This window comes from Mobula birostris, chromosome 14 (genome assembly GCF_030028105.1).
Source record: "Mobula birostris isolate sMobBir1 chromosome 14, sMobBir1.hap1, whole genome shotgun sequence".
NCBI lineage: Eukaryota > Metazoa > Chordata > Chondrichthyes > Myliobatiformes > Myliobatidae > Mobula > Mobula birostris.
The window spans coordinates 71,070,042-71,089,561 of NC_092383.1; the positions used below are offsets into that span (position 1 = coordinate 71,070,042).

A 19,520-nucleotide genomic window follows, 5' to 3' on the forward strand; every position below is an offset into this window, starting at 1 on the left:
CACTGTACTTAGCTAAAAGTGCACGCAGAGCATACCTTCCCAGTGGCCATGTGCACCGCTTGCCTTAAGCAAAGGGAGAGAGACAGAACTCCCACACGTGCTCCTGATATACCCAGGATATTTGAAACTGGACACCAGGCAGCTGTCCAATGGGGAAAACAGCTGCAGTTTCTAAACTAACCAATCACATTGGAATCAGCTTTCAGCAATCAGACTAAGGCATGCTGCACCCCTCAAAAGTTGTGAACATCATGATCCAACCCTCAGACCAGTATGACACTTGTGAACTCCCTAAGTTACATATAAAATACAAGAGTACAAAACCCAGTACTGTAAACCTGATAGTCACCTCCCAGTGTACTACAGTAGTGCACCAGCCTCCCTCTTCCCCAACAGGCCACCAGCCCCACCCTGGAGTGTAATAGCCAATGAGCTGCCCCCCCACTTAATCTTATACAGTGACTCTTAGATTTGATCAACCAAGTGAGTGATGTTACCTGACCCATCAGTAATGTAGGTGCAGCATTCTTGATCAACAACAGTACAAGTGTCACCCTCCTTTGTGAGTAGGTAATCCAAGGCCTTCAAAATCAGTTCCCACAACACATACAAAAAATGCTGGTGAACGCGGCAGGCCAGGCAGCATCTCTAGGAAGAGGTACAGTCGACGTTTCGGGCCGAGACTCTTCGTCAGGACTAACGGAAAGAAGTGACAGTAAGCGATTTGAAAGTGGGAGGGGGAGGGGGAGATCTGAAATGATAGGAGAAGACATTTTGGATCTCCCCTTCCCCCTCCCACTTTCAAATCTCTTACTAGCTCTTCTTTCAGTTGGTCCTGACAAAGGGTCTCAGCCCGAAACGTCGACTGTACCTCTTCCTATAGATGCTGCCTGGCCTGCCGCATTCACCAGCATTTTTTGTGTGTGTTGCTTGAATTTCCAGCATCTACAGATTTCCTCGTGTTTGCGTTTTTAAAATCAGTTCCCGGGACAGTCTGGCTGCACCATGCTGAGAAAGGTGGTCATTCAAAATCATCCTTCCTTTGTAATAACCCTCTTACTGACCAGCATGGGCAGTGCCTCATCCAGGGCACTGGGGTGGTATATTGAATGTATGGCACCACATATCAACTGCACCACTGTGTGGGAACCACAGGTAGGCTTAGGAACTGTGTATCCAGTAAGTACCATTCAGTGTCCAACAAGTGCCCAGCTTGACAAGAACAATTGGCATAGACACAGTCGTCCCAGGATACTGTTCCTGCTCACACTTGCCGTCCACCTTGCTCCTTGTACTTGTATTCAACACACCACCTACACCAACACTGTCAGATGGGGAACTCACTAAGAGTTAGGACCTTCCAGTTTAACAAATGATACATAGGAAATACCAGCCCTTAAAGCATTTACTCCACCAGGACTATTAAGTCTCAAGTACCTTATGGTTGTTACCATACTCTGGGTTAAGGTTGGCTAGAATAGACTACTCCCCCCAAAACAGATTGCCAAAACTGGAGAAACCAGGTAATTTCCCCCAACACTCTTTTCTTTGTCATCAAAAGGTTCAATATCATGGCATCCCTTCCATGATGTAGTGAGAGGTCCTCAAATTCAGCAATCTGACCTATTGGTCCCGTGTGCAAATTCGCTCTCCCCAGGAATGTACCACATGATCTACCGCAAGTCAGCATCCAGCACTTTGCCATTATGTAATGCAGGGAGATACAAATGCACTTGCTCCTGATTAACTGGAGCAAGTCACTGGATATTTAGAAAACACAAAAACAACAGGACTACCAGAATTGAAAATGCAACCTAATGCTCAATTCCCTCTGAAATGTGGGCATCATGTATCCAGAATAAGGTTGCCCAAATTTCAACTCAAATTTCATACGGCTAGTATGAAATGAGTCATGCCTAAAAGCAATTGTTTGGGGAAACAACTAACAAAGTAACAGATTAAGATAGAATAAACACATAACAGATTAAGAAAATGGGAAACAAAGTAACCGACTAAACAGTCAGCTATCCAATGGAAAAAGCAGCTGCAGTTTCTAAAGTAACCAATCATGACAGAAGTGACTTTCAACAATCAGAATAAGGCAGGCACCTCCCCCCCCCCCACATAGGACGGATGCCAACAGTCACTTTGAGTGAGTTGCAGAAGAAAGTAGCTGCAACTGGAGATGAAGTTTATGGCTGCACAATCCCTAAGGCCTTGCAAGATCATGGTATTTATGAAAAAGTGGCAAGGAAGAAGCCATGCATAGAAAAAAAACACAATCTTTCCCATCATGACTTTGCAAAGCATCACTTTGAAGACGCTGTAAGGATGTGGAAGAAGGTCTTGTGGCAGGATGAGACTAACATGGAACTTCTTAGCTTCAACAGTAAGCAGTACGCGTCATGTAAATCTAATACCGTTCATTAGCCATGTTACATAATCCCTACTGAAAAGTATGGTGGGGCTAGCTTCATGCTATGGGAGCACACGCAAATCCTATGGGGATGCTTTTCAGCAGCAGGGACAGGAAACCTAGTCAGGATTCATGGGAAGTTAAATGCTGCTAAATACAGAGAAATCCTGGATAAACACCTGCTAGTCTCTGTTAGAAAGCTTAAACAGGGGAGGGAGTTCATCATTCAACAGGACAATGACAAAAGCACACTGATAGAGTGGCTTCAAATCAAGAAAATTGATGTGCTTGAGTGGCCCTGTCAGAGTCCTGACCTTAGCCTCACTGAACATCTCTGGCAAAACCTCAGGATTGCTGTCGATCTCCACTCCCCAAATAACCTGGCACAGCTTGAGCAATTTTGCAAGGAGGAATGAGCAAATGTTGTTCCATCATTTTGTGTAAAGGTAACAGAGACCTATGCAAAAAGACTACTGACTGAATTAGCTGCAAACGGTGGTTCAACAAAGTACTGATCGGAAGAGGGTAAATGCTGACATTTTGAACAGCTGTGATTACAGTTTTAGAATTTTTGGATTTCCATGCTTTACTATTTTCCCTGCTTTTGGGTGTGGTGGTAGGCACCCACCAAAAGGAGCATGTAATTCACAAATAGAATTTTTCAGTTAAATTGATCAAAATCCGTGGTTGTAATACTCATTTATGTGAACAAAGGTTTGGAGCTGAATACTTTTACAAGACACTGTTTTAACAGTGATGGTCCAGGGCACAATACAACAGCTGCATTCTTACTTTCAGTGGAGTGTGGAGAAACTAATTGCTTCATGGCCATAAAACACATCTGTTAGTAGCCTGATCTCTAGCATGTGTTGTACCTCACCAGGTAACCTCAGAATTGGGCAAGATGTAAAATAAGCTTCTGCTTTCCATTGCCTGCTTTGTTCTGTAGCAAGACCAATTTTGACCTCTTTTGACCAGTTTTGTCTTGAATCCAGCCTCTTTTGAGGCTTTGAGTGCACTTGTCCGTAGTATTGTAAAATACTCTCTTTGCTCCATCCCTAACTAACTGTGAAAGTTGTTTGTTATATTGCAATGACAGATTGTTTCAAAAAATAAGAGTTCTAAGTTGCCAAAAATAAATTTGTGCAGCACCAGAGGAAGATGGAGAATAGGCAAAGAGTATTCTGAGAGGGAAAAGGAGAAAAAAAAGAAAATAAATAAGTAAGTTAGGGATGGGGTAAGAAGGGGAGGAAGGGTGTTAACGGAAGGTAGAGAAATCAATGTTCATGCCATCAGGTTGGAGGCTACCCAGATGGAATATAAGGTATTGTTCAACCAGCCTGAGTGTGGCTTCATCTTGACAGTAGAGGAGGCCATGGATTGACATATTGGAGTGGGAATGGGACATGGAATCATGCCCTCCTCTACTGTCGAGATGAAACCACACCAAGGTTGGAGGAACAATACCTGATATTCCGTCTGGGTATCCTCCAACCTGATGGCATGAACTTTGATTTCTCTAACTTCCGTTAACACCCCTCCTCCTCTTCTTACCCCATCCCTTATTTATTTATTTGTTTGTTTGTTTGTTTATTTATTTATTTATTTTTCTCTCTTTTCCCCTCACAATACTCCTTGCCTGTTCTCCATCTTCCTGTGGTGCTCCCCTCCCCCTTTCTTTCTTCCAAGGCCTTCCATCCCATGATGCTCCCCCTTCTCCAGCCTTGTATCCCTTTTGCCATTCAACTTCCCAGCTCTTGGCCTCATCCCTCCCCCTCCTGTCGTCTCCTATCATTTCGGGTCTCCACCTCCCTCTCCCACTTTCAAATCTCTTACTATCTCTATTTCCCGTTAGTCCTGACGAAGGGTCTCGACCCAAAACGTTAACTGTACTTCTTCCAGTAGATGCTGCCTGGCCTTCTGTGTTCCACCAGCATTTTGTGTGTGTTGCTTGAATTTCCAACATCTGCATATTTTCTTGTGTTTCCATTGATTTTAATATTGTTTTAATGCTGTCTAAATTTAATAATGCTGTACCTGATGTGCACTGTTCCCTTTACTGCTGAATTATTTGCTATTTTTTCTGCTTCCTAATAACTATAAACACCAGGCAATTTTCCATCTTAATGATTAATGTTTCATTCCCAGAACCGTACTCAACAAACACAATTAATTATTGCAGTGGGTGAGGGGGGAGTGAGGGAAGAGAATCATCAATCTTGATTCCCATCTTTCTGGAATTGTGTATTTACAGCAGTATATAATACTAGGAAGTTTCTCAGCTCCGACCAATTAAAAAAAATTGCTTCCTTTTTCAATGTCCATTTCATGACAATAACAAAAGCAATGACCTTCAACGGATCTCAGTACGGAAAAGCAGTGGGAAATTAATTAGCTCAAACTGCAGATGCTAGAAGATATGTCGTAACCTTTATTATTGTAATTTAAGTTTCTGGGTTTTAATGAAGGGGTGGAGAATTTGGTGCAATTTAGTTACTGGAAGTAAGTTTAAGCTACCAGGTAAGGTGCTGGTCAATCATCTGTGACACCGTAGATGGAAAGCCTGGTTGTCTGATTTTTAGGAAACTGTTAAGAATGGAGCACAGTGGTATCACACAGCAAATAGTATTGGCTATGACAGTCGACAAAGTACAAGGAACTGTGAAACTTCTCTTTTTGCATGAATCAAATGCAGATTCAGAGAGCGGAGAGCTCGTAAGCAGACAAATACGGTAATGTTAGTTGCCTAAGAAAGATCCAGGAGAATGATTTTGGCGCTGTCAAACGGGTTGTAGTTGTTTTCAATTCCCATAATAGAGGAGAAACCATAGCAATGCATACAGCTCCTATGCATATGAAATGAAGACCACCAACATTCTGCAACTCACTCTGAACTGAAAGAAAGTAACTTTTATTTAGAAAGATAAGATGACAGCTTTTCTGATAATAACATATCCCCTCTTGAGAGTTATAATTTCTTAACAGTGATTTAGGTAGGATCCATTGGTCCAGATTTTAGTGGATGTATTCTTTATGTCTGACCTACTGGAATGATAAAAGGTATTCCTGCCACACCTTCTCTGAGGGATGTGCCCTCTTTAAGGGAGTAGGCAGAATCCTCTGCCATTAGCATGCTAACAATTAAATTATAATTTGTAAATACAAGAAATTTTGCAGATGATGGAAATTCAGAGCAACAGATGCAAAATATTGGAGGAATTCAGCAGGTTAGGCAACATCCATAGAAAGAAATATACGGTGGATGTTTCAGACGGAGACCCTCCATCAGGACTCCTGACCTGCAGAGTTCCTCCTGCATTTTGTGTGTGTTGTTCCTGATGAAGGTTCTCCAGCCTAAAATGTCAACTGATTAAGTTACAAACTGGTTGCCCTGAATATTGGTCTCATTTCTAAGGCATTGCCCTTTACAACCTCATGATGTTAAACATTTTGTTACAGAAATGATTATTGGTACATTTTGTCCTTGAAGATAAATGCAGTTGAGCAATAAAATATTAAAATGCATTCGTCATCTGTACACCAGTTGAAACATTAAAATTAAGCTACATATAACCCCAAAGCGAGCAGACTTTAGATGACTCTCCTAATGATTTATACTGCTCTCCTCATCAACACAGTAATATTGCTAATGTAAGCACCCTTGGTCCAAATGTTTACTGTTTTTTTCTTTTTTTGGAAAACGGAGAATTAACACAAGTAAAGGAAAAGATCTGGGAAAGGGAAAAAAATGATAAAATTAAGTAAATAAGTACATAGGGATTGGATAATTATGTTTGGGGGGTAGAAGCAAACATGAACGAGTTAAGATATAGACACCTACAAAGGTAGTTACATAGGCATACATACAGTATTTTGGACCAGAAAGAAATGGTCAGAAGAGATATTTGGAAATTATTATTAATCCACTATTATTACTATTTTTCTTAACAACTAATATCATTACTTAGCCGAATAGAGTAGAATTACAACTGCACATAATTGTCTATTTAAGTGCCTAATTACTTTTTATATCATCTCAATGTGTACTTAGGGATGTATAAATAATTATAGATTTATACATATATAAAAAAATGGAAAAGGTTATACATGTGAAAAAAGTTCATGATGCTTGCGAATTCCTTATCCAAATAAAAATAAAAAATTTTAAAAAAATTAATCTACAGAAAGATTTGTTCCAAGAATAGCCCTTGTGTTATCTGATTCCATTATTATTTTTCTTGGTATAGGAAGTGCTTAATTTCCTAAAATGCAATCATTGGGAAATAACTTCCTGTATATTTTCCATAAGTGGATTTATCTGTTAGACTGCAGCATACCCTCTCTATGAATGTTTCTCTTGACTGTCCATAAAGCATGGTTAAACAAAACACTGTCCTGAAGTTTTAGCAAAAATCTTAAGTATTACGCTGAGACGATGTGAAACTACTTGAAGTTGTGACATGTTTAAACATAATCTTTAATGAAAGCAATATGTAATGAATGTTTGACAATGAAACAAGTGCCTTTAAATATTCCAGGATTTGAGGTTTTGAAAGATTTTCTTTTTTTCAATTTTTCTTTGATACATTCTATCATTAATGAAAATAAAAATAGCCACCAATGAATTTGAAACATTAACAATGTTATTTTGTGTTTTCCTGCCGCAGAATCCGTCCGCAATCCGCGAAAGAGAAGATTGAGGGATGTCATATTTGTACATTGGTTACACCGGGGGAGCCGCAAGTTATCTTGGGAAAGGACAAGGCTTTTACATTTGATTTTATGTTTGATATGGATGCTAGACAGGATGAGGTCTACAAATCTTGTGTTGATAAACTTGTAGAAGGATGTTTCGAAGGATATAATGCAACAGTATTTGCCTATGGGCAGGTAAGAATAAAATATGAATGTGTGAGTAAGATAATATCAGGATAAGAAAATGAGGCTATTAAAAATGTGTAGTAAGTTTTATTAGATTGTACAACTTTTATTTTTAAATGTATTGCAAGACAACAATCCTGTAATGAGTTATTCTAACTATAGAAGTAAACAATGTGGAGACTGGCTCCGGGAGAGTCTTTCAAATTTATTTTCAGTCTCCACTTTAATCAAATGGTTTTCCAATGTGATCTAATGATAATAACTAGATAACCATAAATCTAATTGTATTCATACTATTGAGATAAGCAGGAATCAGCTTTCATACAACTACCAATGAATATGTTGAATTTTACAAGCATCAGCTTATGACTCAAGGATTGAAGGGCGCCCATTCAGAACAGAGATGCGAAGAAATTTCTTTAGCCAGAGGGTGATGAATCTGTGGAATTTGTTGCCACGGGCGGCAGTGGAGGTCAAGTCATTGGGTGTATTTAAGGCAGAGATTGATAGGTATCTGAGCAGCCAGGGCATCAAAGGTTATGGTGAGAAGGCGAGGGAGTGGGACTAAATAGGAGAATGGATCAGCTCATGATAAAATGGCAGAGCAGACTCGATGGGCCGAATGGCCAACTTCTGCTCTTTGTCTTATATCTTATGGTCTAATGAGAAACTTAATGTGCCAGTTCCATTAAAATGAGAGTGGGGAAATAACAAGAAATAGAAGTAAATTCAACTGTCTTGACAAAAAAAAACAATTATACTTTATACATGTGAAATATTTAGTACAAAATAAGAATCAGAATCAGGTTTAATATCACTAACATATGTCGCAAAATCTGTTGTTCTGTGGCAGCAGTACGGTACAATAGATAAAAATCAGGTGTACATGGGTTGGATCATTGTCCATTCAGAAATCTCGTAACGGATGTGCAGAAGCTGTTCCTAAAATGTTGAGTGTGTGCCTTCAGGCTCCTGCACCTCCTGCATGATGGTAGCAATGTGAAGAGGGCCTGTCCTGAGTGACAGTTGTCTTTAATGATGGATGCCTCTATTTTGAAGTACCACCCTTTGAGGATGCCCTCGATGCCGGGGAGGTCAGTGCCCCTGATGGAGCTGGCTAAGTCCGCTACCCTCTTACAGCTTCTTGCAGTCCTGTGTAGTGGCGCCTCCATGCCCCAACGGAGCTGCAACCAGTTAGAATGCTCTCCATGGTACATCTGTAAAATTTTGCGAGAATCTTTCAGTGATTTACCAAATCTCTTCAAGCTACTAATGAAATACAGTCTGCCCTCCTTATCCGCAGGTTCCGCATGCGCGAATTCAACCAACCGCGGATCGAGAAAACCCGGAAGTGCTCTTCCAGCACTTGTTGTTCGAGCATGAACAGACTTTTTTTTCTTGTCATTATTCCCTAAACAATGCAGTATAACAACTGTTTTACATGGCACTTACATTGTATTAGGTATTATAAGTAATCTAGAGATGATTTAAAGTATACGGGAGGATGTGCGTAGGCTATCATGGATCAGGATCGGAAAAAAACCGGAAGTTCTCTTACTAAGTAAGTCAGAACAGGTACATCCGATATTATTTAGCGTCAGTTAGTCAAATGTTTGCCTTAGTATATATTTTACCTTTCTATGCATATAAAACACTTAAGAAACATGTGTTTCAGTGCCGGGTCGGGAACAGAAGTTCCCGAGTTCGATCCAGTGACAGACCACTCCCGAGCGCGCTGTCCAGCCCTGCTGGGTTGATGTGGAGGATCAAAATCCCAAAACCCCAAAACCCAATAACTAAACCACTGCGTTGCTTAGTAATAATTGTAGCTTTCATCAGGGCAGGGCCCGTTCTCACTTTATCCTTCAAAATTGTTCCAATCGTTGACTGACTGTAGCCTAACACTTTTCCAATGACCGATGGCTTTTCACCTCTTACCGATGGCTTTTCACCTCTTTCCGATGGCTTTATTATTTCCACTTTATTTTCAATCATGATCGTGATTATTTTCGAGAACAGAAACACTGCGGATTCAGAGCTGCTCCGCCGGGTCCTAATGCCCACCGCATTGAAACAGGTTAAATAAGGTCCGGGGTACCGCTGGGTCCTAAGGTCCACCACATTAAGCCAGGTTGAATAAGGGACTTGAGCATCTGCGTTTTTTGGTATCCGCGAGGGGTCCCGGAACCAATCCCTCGCGGATAAGGAGGGCCGACTGTATAGCTGATGTTGTGCCTTCTTTGTAATTGCATTAATATGAGTGAAAGACTACTGTCACACCAAAACTTGATGTCATCCAAAAGGTTCAATATTTGTTTTATATACAGAATTGTGCAAAAATCTGAGGCACATGTATATGTAATGAGGATGCCTAAGACTATGGATTAATACTGTATTTGTCAACATAGAGCGGTGTGCTTGTTAATCTGGCAAGAGCAAAGGATGTTGGGAATGGCGAGGTTGGAGCGCCGCAGGAAGGGTGTGGGACAGGTGGCAGAGAAGGACTGCCAGTGGCTGGGGGTGGTGCAGGTGTTGACACACCCAGCGTCAGACATGAGGCAAGGTCACTTGATTCCAAACGATTGGAGTACTGATCATTACAGAATGTCTCTGCGGTGCTTCCTGCTCCTTACCCTCCCTTCCTCAATTACTACAGTACTGTGCAAAAGTCTTACTCTATCAAGTCAATAGGTTTCAGTTAGGTCACCCTCATTCATCTGAATTCTAGTGAATATAGGCCCTGAGTCATCAAACACTTTTCGTATGTATGACAAGCCATCAATCCTGGAGTCGTTTTTGCGAACCTCCTTTGAGCCCTCTCCAGTTTCAGAACATCCATTTTAAGGGGCCCAAAACTGCTCACAATACTCCAAGTGAGGCCTCACCAGTGTTTCATGAAGCATCAACATTACATCCTTGATTTGATATTCTAGTCCTCTCAAAATGGATGCTAACATTGCATTTGCCTTCCTCACCATTATCTCCATTCTTATTTACTACACTAAATTCCTTTACCATTTCTTGATGGGCATCAGTTTTAACGTAAAATTGTTTCTTAATATTTCTGCCTTTTGTAACTTCTAACTTTAGACAGGTTCTGGGAAGACGTATACTATGGGCACTGGATTTGACGTGAATATTACAGTGGAGGAGCAAGGTATAATTCCACGTGCAGTCAAGCATCTCTTTGAAGGAATTGCAGAGAGAAAGCAAGCTGCTCAGGAAGAAGGGAAGCAGCCACCAGAATTTAAAGTGAATGCTCAGTTTCTTGAGGTATGTCAATACATTTATTATATTTTGAAAAACAAAATCCAAGTTTATTGGTAAATATTAATGGCTAGATCTTACTTGACCTGCTTTTATTTTTCAAGGGCAGTACTATTAGTGAAAATTATACCATATGCTCTGTAGAATGTTTTACAAGTGATGTAAAAATGGGGATTGCATTCCACTTGGTATGCACACTGACCTCTGTGGATATATGTGTGATTCACGTAGAAAGCTCCAGATCCAGAAGCATGTTAGTATTTTGAGGTAAAATATTCATTAGAGACAGGAACAAACAATTGTATCTCATGATCGAGTTTCTAAGGCTTGAGTTGTTTCCTAAAGATTGTTGATAGATTGAGATTGGTGGAAGCAAAAAGCAGAGATCAGAAGAAAAGGTGAATTTTCCTGATTCTATTCTGAAGAACATCCAATACGCTTGACTAGTGTTGCTGACAGCATCCCTCAACTGCTCAGGATGTGCAGTCTTGACTTCTATATTGCTAACTGCCTAAATTAGAAGCTTTAGGAAGGTCATGTTTCCAGAATATTGTTTGGAAACAGTTCCAGTCAATTAATGTTATGGTGGTTGGATTGAGGGGTCATATTTTTGATACAATGTGGTGAAAATTTTGCAAGTCTATCAAATTGAACTATTCCAAAAATTGCATAACCTTTGTTTTCAGGCTTTACTTCAGGATTTGTTGTCTTCTATTGCAGCTATACAATGAAGAGATATTAGATCTTTTTGACAGCACACGGGAGCTGGATTCTCGCCACAGGAAGTCCAACATTAAAATTCATGAAGGTGCCAATGGAACTATTTACACCAGTGGAGTTGTTTCACGTGTTGTTAATTCAGAACAAGAGGTCAGTGAGGCACTTCTACTTCTGTAATACTTCTGATGCTTTTGAACAAATTTCTCAAAACTATTCTGGTTATGAATCAAATAAATCTGCTGCCCTTTTCCTGAACTTTATTTTAATGGATAATTGCAATTTATGAATGGATGTTGCTTGGGAATGCCTTCAGTCAGTAACGTCAGTGTAAGTGCCAGCATGTGTGGTTCTCCCTTGTGAAAGCTCCAAGCTTGTATAGTGCGCTTTGATGGCAATTTCCTAGCTGGACTCTGCACAATGCCAAGCAGTGGAATATGACCCCACTGAATTAGCCTACATATAATCTAGTGAATCTGCCCAGGCCAGGTTAGATCTATTGCAATATGAAGAAACGTCTGAGCAGAAGAGGAATGTTCCGGTAAAATATCATGCTTTTAAACTATTTGGTTTATTTTAATGTTTTCATTACTGTAAGTTGTTACGTACCCCGTAACTGGGTTGCCAAACCAGCAGAAATGGATCACTCAGTTGGAGTCTGGATTACTAGAACTAAGAAAGTTTTATTAAAGAAACAAGCAACACAGTACTCTAATCAAAAGGATAATAAATGCAACAGTTCAGCAATGATAAACACACATGTACACAGAATTAAGATAACAGGATCAATCAAGCTTTATCATTGTCTAGGGGTAAATGACCAGTTTCAAAGTGACGCAAAGTTCAGTTCAATTTAGTTCAGTTCAGTTCGCAGTACTCGCTGCCGTGGGAGATGGACAGTGGGGGGAAGGAGAGAGAGAGCAAAACGAATGAATATTCAAACGGCTTCCACACAGACCTTCGATATTCCTCGCAGTTAGCTTTCGGGCGAGCCCTTTGTGATGTCATCTGAGGTCACCGACCGTGACCCCTCTGCTTCCAGATTCGATCGTTTCTCTGCGGTGAATCTGGCACCCAGGCAAGGGCGGACACACACCAGGTTCCCGCTGATTGTGCCTTTCCACCCTGTACGTCTATGGCTTGGTCCCGCGACCAGCCTTCCATAACTTCCCACCGACTTGTGGGAGACGCACCGCTTCCAGGGTCTCGTTACCTCGGGGTGTCGTGTGTGTCCTGCCTTAGCGAACCTGTCCCTTTTTATCCCCCTGCTGGGGTATCGCCTGTCCATCACTTCAAACAGTCCAGGGTTCAAAGGGGGAGCCGATCTTGACAGCTCTCCTTCCGTTAAACTCTCCTGTCCCTTCATTAACATCTCCAAATGCTGCTTCATTGTTTTCCTTATCTCTCTCCTGAAGACAGGTGGCAGACCAACTGCTGATCCCACTGGTGCCAGCCCAGGACAGCTAACATCTTAATCTATGTGTATTCTCGTCACAAAGTGCCTTACAATTTTTAATTTATAGTTTAAGATATTGTTAATTGTATTTGGATGTTTCTGAATTTTTGGGGATATTCAGAACATCTAATATCATCCATCATGTTGACACATGATACAGCTGTAGGATGCAGCTGAATTTCTGCTGTCGAAATTTCATAAACGATTTTGTTTTTGGGGCTTCTGGCACAACTCATCTTGTGATGCAAGTTCCTATTGATATTTCACTTCCAGACATGCTTGAAACTCATAATTTCTGCATAAATTAGTTTTGAATTAGTGATGAATGCAGACAGTAAGTTACTTTAAGCAAGCTGTGGACCATTCTCTGGAAGGGATGGGAGAATGAGCATTCTGCAGAGGTTGGTGGCAGTAAGTGTATTGCAATCTGTCATGAGAGTAATGAATGCTGATTTGTTCTGCCAAGAGCAGGAGCTGGAGTTCTTTATTGTCATTCAATCTTCCTCATGACATGAATTACCTTTCTAAGTTTAACCTATGTGACCTGATACAACTATTCTCCATCTAAAATGATCTTTTAATGATGTGGGTTTTTTTTTGAAATGCTGCACCTCGGAATGTGATATCTAGAACTGGATTTAAATTCCCATTTTTATTGCTAGAAAATACTGACTATACCAACTGTGCATTAATATAAAGATAAACACAGTGTTTAACCACTTTTATTAATACAGTTATTTCTCATACCTTTATAGATTGCGATATAGAACATAGAACATTACAGCACGCTACAGGCCCTTCAGCACACAATGTTGAACCAGCCTTTTAATCAAATCTAAGATCAATCTAACCTTTCTCTCCTACATATCCCTCTGTTTTTTTTCTATCATCCATGTGCCTGGCTAAGAGTTTCTTAAATGCTCCAAATGTATCTGTCTCTACCACCACACCCAGCAGGGCATAGCATGCACTCATTACTCTCTGTGTAAAATAACTTACTTTTGATATCCCCCTATACTTTCCTCCAATCACCTTTAAAATTTTACCCCCTTGTGTTAGCCATTTCCACCCTGGGATAAAGTCCATGGCTACCTATGCCTCTTATCCTTTTGTATACCTCTATCAAGTCACCTCTCATTCTCCCTCACTCCAAACAGAAAAGCTCTAGCTTGCTCAACTTATCTTCTTCAGACATGTCCTCTAGTCCAGGCAGCTAAATTCAATTTTAGCTCTTTTCAAGTGTGCTTACCCCCCTTGCCCAAAAGTGTTGAGCCTTGCTTGCGTTTGGTTTCACTGGTGGCAGAAGCCCTCCAAAAACTTGCCTGTGCTCATTCTTGATTACACTTTGCAAGGCTGTTTGGCCACAAGGAGCATTATGGTTGAACTTAATCATCTTTTCTCAATGTTTGTAGATGCAGTCTGCAGAAGGGTAGTTGCTATGGAAGGACTAGGGGTGACTGAAATGTTTGCCCCTCCAGATGTTCACAATAACTCTAGCACAGAAAACCACTCTATTGCATCCCTTTAGCTAGCTAACAAAGAAACAAAGTGGGTACCTTCCCATCTGCAGCCCTGCAGTTTTCAACTGTGCTTCTGTTACCTGGTCATTAGAGAAATCTGTAATGACTATTTCAGCCATTAATTTATTTCAAGTTTCTGCAAACCTATTTTGATTTCTAATTTTAAAAATATACCCACAGCTGCCTATAATGAGTTTGTACATCCTCCCAGTGACTGCGTGGATTTCTTCCCTCAGTCCAAAGGTGTACTGGTTGGGAGGGAGGTTAATTGGTCATTGTAAATTGTCCTTCGATTAGGCTAGGATTAAATCGGAGGATTGTTGGACAGTGCGGCTCAAAGGGCTGGAAGGGTTTATTATGCACTCTATCTCAATAAAATAAAATAAATGGTATATGCTTGTAAAAGCCGACTGGTGGTGTAGTGGCATCTGCACCGGACCTCAGGACGAGTAGTCTCAGGTTGGAATCCAGCCACCTTCTTGCACACTCTCCATCCGTGCTGGGTTCAGCACTGAGCTAGCAACCTGACCTCATAAAACAGACAAGTGCTAGAGAAACGTTGAGGTTGCCACCCAATGCACCAAACGAAGTGCAGAGAGGTAATATATGTATACATATCTTTTTATTTGTAAGCTTTAAAAAATGTTGAAGATATTTTCTTTCTATTTATTTTGTTTCTTTTGGATTCAATTTTTCCTGCCATTTCAGCTTTGATGGAACCTATTGACTAATAATCTCAAAATATTTGAATTTAATTTGTGGCTGTTTTATGGAGATGATGCTTAAGCTTCCATCAGTGGTGGAACTGTTCTTGGAATAAAGCGACTTCAGCTGATGTATGTGAATCCAAACAAGCTGTAAGGTATTAAGATGATGAATACCTTGTCCCTTATTCTTTGCGTTCTTAGAACCTGGAACCAGAATTACACGACATCCAATGACACAAATAACTACCAATTAACTTAGATTTTGCAGAATTTGCTAAAGTATTGGATCCTCCTTTAATATACTGTATATGGTTGAGAGTTTGTCTTTTATAATGAATATGATATATCTTTTGAATTACAGGGAGTTACTAATGACACTTTATCTCCTCCATGATTTAGGCAGCTACATTTGGGAATATCCAGTGGCATTGATGAGGTTTGTGAGCTTAATTTAAATCAGCAGAGAGCAGATGATAGGATAATTACTCTTTGTTTTGCAGTTGATACAGTGCTTGAAGCTGGGAGCTCTCGCTCGCACCACTGCAAGCACACAGATGAATGCCGAGAGTTCCCGTTCCCATGCTATTTTTACAGTCCATGTCTGTCAAATGAGGGTCTGCTCAAGACAAGATATGGTATGTTCCTCGAATGGGGTTAATGCTGAATAGCGTTTCTGATTTTAAAGTGGAAGGGAATTTATTTGCATTCCTATGAAATATGATGATTGCTCTTATCTTCTTTTGAATGACAGGAGTTGAAAGTTGTGTTTCTACTGAGAGTCAATAACGCAAATTCATTAATTTTTATCATACTGGTGGTGATAGGGTTGGGATTAAGGCTACCTGAAGGCCAGACTTTATAAACGTGACACATTTCTTTCACTGAAAGACACAAGTAAACCAGTTGGATTTTTACAACAGTCCAGTAGTTTCATGATTACCATTATCAACTATTTCCCCCCATTGTGAGAGTGTGTTTCAAGCTTGTGCCTCTAAATAAACAAAATCCAGGGCTGTGAATGTTAGTTACAGTGCCAATTACCATATTACCACATCTCTCATCAACGAGACTGAGTACAGACTATAGGATTGCTTGTGCTCTGTGTGCTGTGCCATCCAGAGCTCTGTTTTAATTCCCATTCCCATTTGAATTAAATTGACTTTATTTCTTACATCCGTCACATACGAGTAAAAATCTTTATATTAAGTCTCTGTCTAACTGTGCAATGTATAACTTAGAGTAATTTGTAATAAATAGTATGTACACCAGGACAGTCAATATAGCATAGAAATGCAACTGTATCAGCGTGAATTAATCACTTTTATGTTCTGGTGGAAGAAGTTGTCCCGGAGCCTGTTGGTCCTGGCCTTTATGCTGCGGTACCGTTTCCTGGATGGTTGCAGCTGGAACAGTTTGTGGTTGGGGTGACTTGTGTCCCCAGTGATCCTTCAGGCCCTTTTTATGCATCTGTCTCTGTAAATGTCATGAATAGTGGGAAGTTCACATCTACAGACACACTGGGCTGTCCACACCACTCTCTGCAGAGTCCTGTGATTGAGGGAATTACAGTTCCCATACCAAGCAGTGATGTTGCCAGTCAGGATGCTCTCAATTGTGCCCCTGTAGAAAGTCCTTAGGGTTTGGGGACTCATGCCAAACTTCTTCAGCAGCCTGAAATGAAAGAGGCACTGTTGTGCTTTTTTCACCACACAGCTGTTATGTACAGACCATGTGAGAACCTCGGTGATATTTATGCCGAGGAACTTAAAGCTGTTCACCCTCTGATCCCCAGATCCATTGATGTCAGTAGGGGTTAGCCTGTCTCCATTCCTCTTGTAGTCCATAACCAGTTCCTTTGTTTTTGTGACATTGAGGGAGAGGTTGTTCTCTTGACACCACTGTGTCAGGGTGATGACTTCCTCTCTCTAGGCTGCCTCGTTGTTATTTGAGATAAACCCAATCAATGTGGTATCATCAGCAAATTTAATTAGCAGATTGGAGCTGTGGTTGGCGATGCTATCATGGATATACAGAGTGTAAAGGAGAGGGCTTAGGACACAGCCCTGGCAGGCTCCTGCATTGAGATCAGAGGGGCAGAGGTAAGGGAGCCCACTCTTACTACCTGCCAGCGATCAAATTTGATTTCCACAGCAATCTCCTGTCCTCAGCCTCCTCCACTGCTAGAATAAGGCCAAATGTAAACTAGGAGAAAAGCATCTCATGTCTTCCTAGGTAGTCTACAAACTGACAGCATGAACATGTAATCGCCTAACTTCAGGTAACCTGATCCTTCTCTGGCTCTTCCTTCTGATTTACCAAGACCCTCTTGTGCACACCCTTCTTTCCAAAATAACACCACCCAAATCCCACCCTCCACGACATCCTCCCACTGCGTCTCCTCCCCCATTGTTCCCACCTACCCACTGTACCTCCCACCCTTCCCTTCTTACCAGATTCCATAATCTGCAGCCCCTTGTTGCTTCCATGAATTATCTTTCCTCCTCTATTGCCATTTCCCCCCCTTTCCTTTCCCTTCTGGTTCCATCTGCCAATCAACTGCTCCTCAGCTGGATCCAGATATTGACTGGCAGCTCATGCTCCCAACATTTCTCCTCACCTTTTATGCTGACTGTCTTCCATCTACTGTTTCAGTCCAGTTTGTGGGTCTTGATACTTAATACTATCAGTTTTACTATTGAAATGATGTTCGACCTGTTGGGTTCATCCAACAGTTTGAATTTTGCTCCAGCTTCCAGTATCTGCAGTCCCTTGTGTCTCCAACTTCTTTTACTGTTGTAGAGCTTATTTTTGGGTTAGCTTGTTGGTTTTTGACAGAAACAAAAGTAATTCAAAAGTGATCATTGTACACAGAGCATCTCAGGATAAGAAAAGCTCATTCATTTCATATGACTTCACTTGAACGACCTGAGGTTGTATTGCTTTGCCATGTTTGCTCTTTAGGTGAATGGAGAGATAAATGGAGTGGCTCATGAATCACAGCCAGTAAATGAGTATGAAACACTCACAGCCAAATTCCACTTTGTTGACCTTGCTGGTTCAGAAAGGCTGAAGCGAACTGGAGCAACAGGGGAGAGGGCAAAGGAAGGCATTTCGATCAACTGTGGTCTGGTAAGGAATAAACGGAACCAACTAATTCTCTTTCTCTGAAATATATCATCTAATATAGTATATAATTTTGATATTTCAAGGACTTCCAATTGAGATTAGAATTATTTGCATAAAAAATTAACTCCAGGCAAATGGAATACACCATAATGTAATTAATCCTTTGCCCTTTTTGCTTCATGTTGAGACAAATCCAATATTAATCTTAAGCAAACAGTTGTAAAACAAGCTTTGTTGCTTCTCAGCTTTTATTATCCTGTCCTTAAACCAGAGGAGCGCACATTATTTTATGAGGTTGATCAGGTTGACAGTCTAAATAATTTCTGAAGGTTACAGAGTGAAACTTGTTTTATTTTCACCAGGTTTAACCAGATCCTGATGCTTTTAAACATGAATATGAAAACACAGATATTCAAGCTTTTTAAGAGACTGTGTTCTGTTAATTGTTCCCTAGCATCACACCAATATTAGTTTTCCTCTTTTAAATACAGAGCATTCTGAGTTTTGTCTTTGTTTCCATAATTTGCTTGATTTCATCAGTCCTGAAAACTGAATAAGAGTCAATTAGTGAACAATGTTAAGGATCTTAAAATGTTCATTATTTACTTTCAACCAAAGAACACTAGTTTTCTTTTAGTTTCTTTGATAACCTAACTTTTTGAATACAAATAAACTATGTTCTCATTTGGAAAGTTATTGTAAAGAGTGAACTTGCAAATATTTACAGGTTTACGTGACATTCTGGAGATGTTGTATGATTTGTACCCATTCTCTCTCTCCCACATCAAGTAATTACTGTAAAGTTTCCTCTTCTGCCACCTACTCACTTAAAGTGAGATGGGCAGATTTGGAAGCATATTCTAGTTATTGCCTAACCAGATTGTGTGTCAATTCTACAGGTTTATGCAAGTTTAGCTAACTAAAATTGAACCTCTTAACCAAGAACAACTGTAGTAAATGCAGGTTTAAGTGCAAGAGTAAAGTATTTACTTGATAACTGATGAACCTTCTTTGCACGGGAAGAGGAATTTCCACCTAAATGCATAAATGGTACATTTGCAAATACTGCAACAGCCAAATAAGAGACATGGTCCCTCACGTCCACCTTGTCATCATGAAATCTCCCACCAGTAATGTATCCTAGAATGCCACAACAAAGTCCTCCCAAGCAGTCAGTAACCAAGTATAAATGTTGAACTTTGAGGAGGTGGTTTGAATCATTTGTTGAGTTTTTTTTCACTCTCCTCACAAAAGCAATTTTCTATTATTCATCCAGCTGTAGAAATGAACGTTGAATAAGTTAGAGCTCTTCAACTAATGTGCACCTCTATCACCCTTGAGATGTTTCTATCAGGATGCTTACTAATTGTCTCCAGTTGACCGTTACACACTGTCTAGATTCTTCATGACTTTAATTACCTCTGTATGAT

General features: G+C 40.4%; 1 protein-coding gene across 3 annotated transcripts in view; it reads left to right on the forward strand.

The window, feature by feature from the left end:
* The window catches only part of kif21b (kinesin family member 21B), a 158,831-nt gene that overhangs the window by 55,989 nt on the left and 83,322 nt on the right, over positions 1-19,520 (forward strand). For 2 of the 3 annotated variants that reach the window (XM_072278652.1, XM_072278653.1), the window contains exons 2-6: positions 7,084-7,306; positions 10,388-10,570; positions 11,285-11,434; positions 15,465-15,599; positions 17,926-18,093. In XM_072278652.1, the coding sequence (XP_072134753.1) occupies positions 7,084-7,306; positions 10,388-10,570; positions 11,285-11,434; positions 15,465-15,599; positions 17,926-18,093 (859 nt within the window). Of the gene's footprint in view, positions 1-6,794; positions 6,963-7,083; positions 7,307-10,387; positions 10,571-11,284; positions 11,435-15,464; positions 15,600-17,925; positions 18,094-19,520 lie in introns of those variants that run through there. The other variant, XM_072278654.1, reaches the window with a different exon arrangement.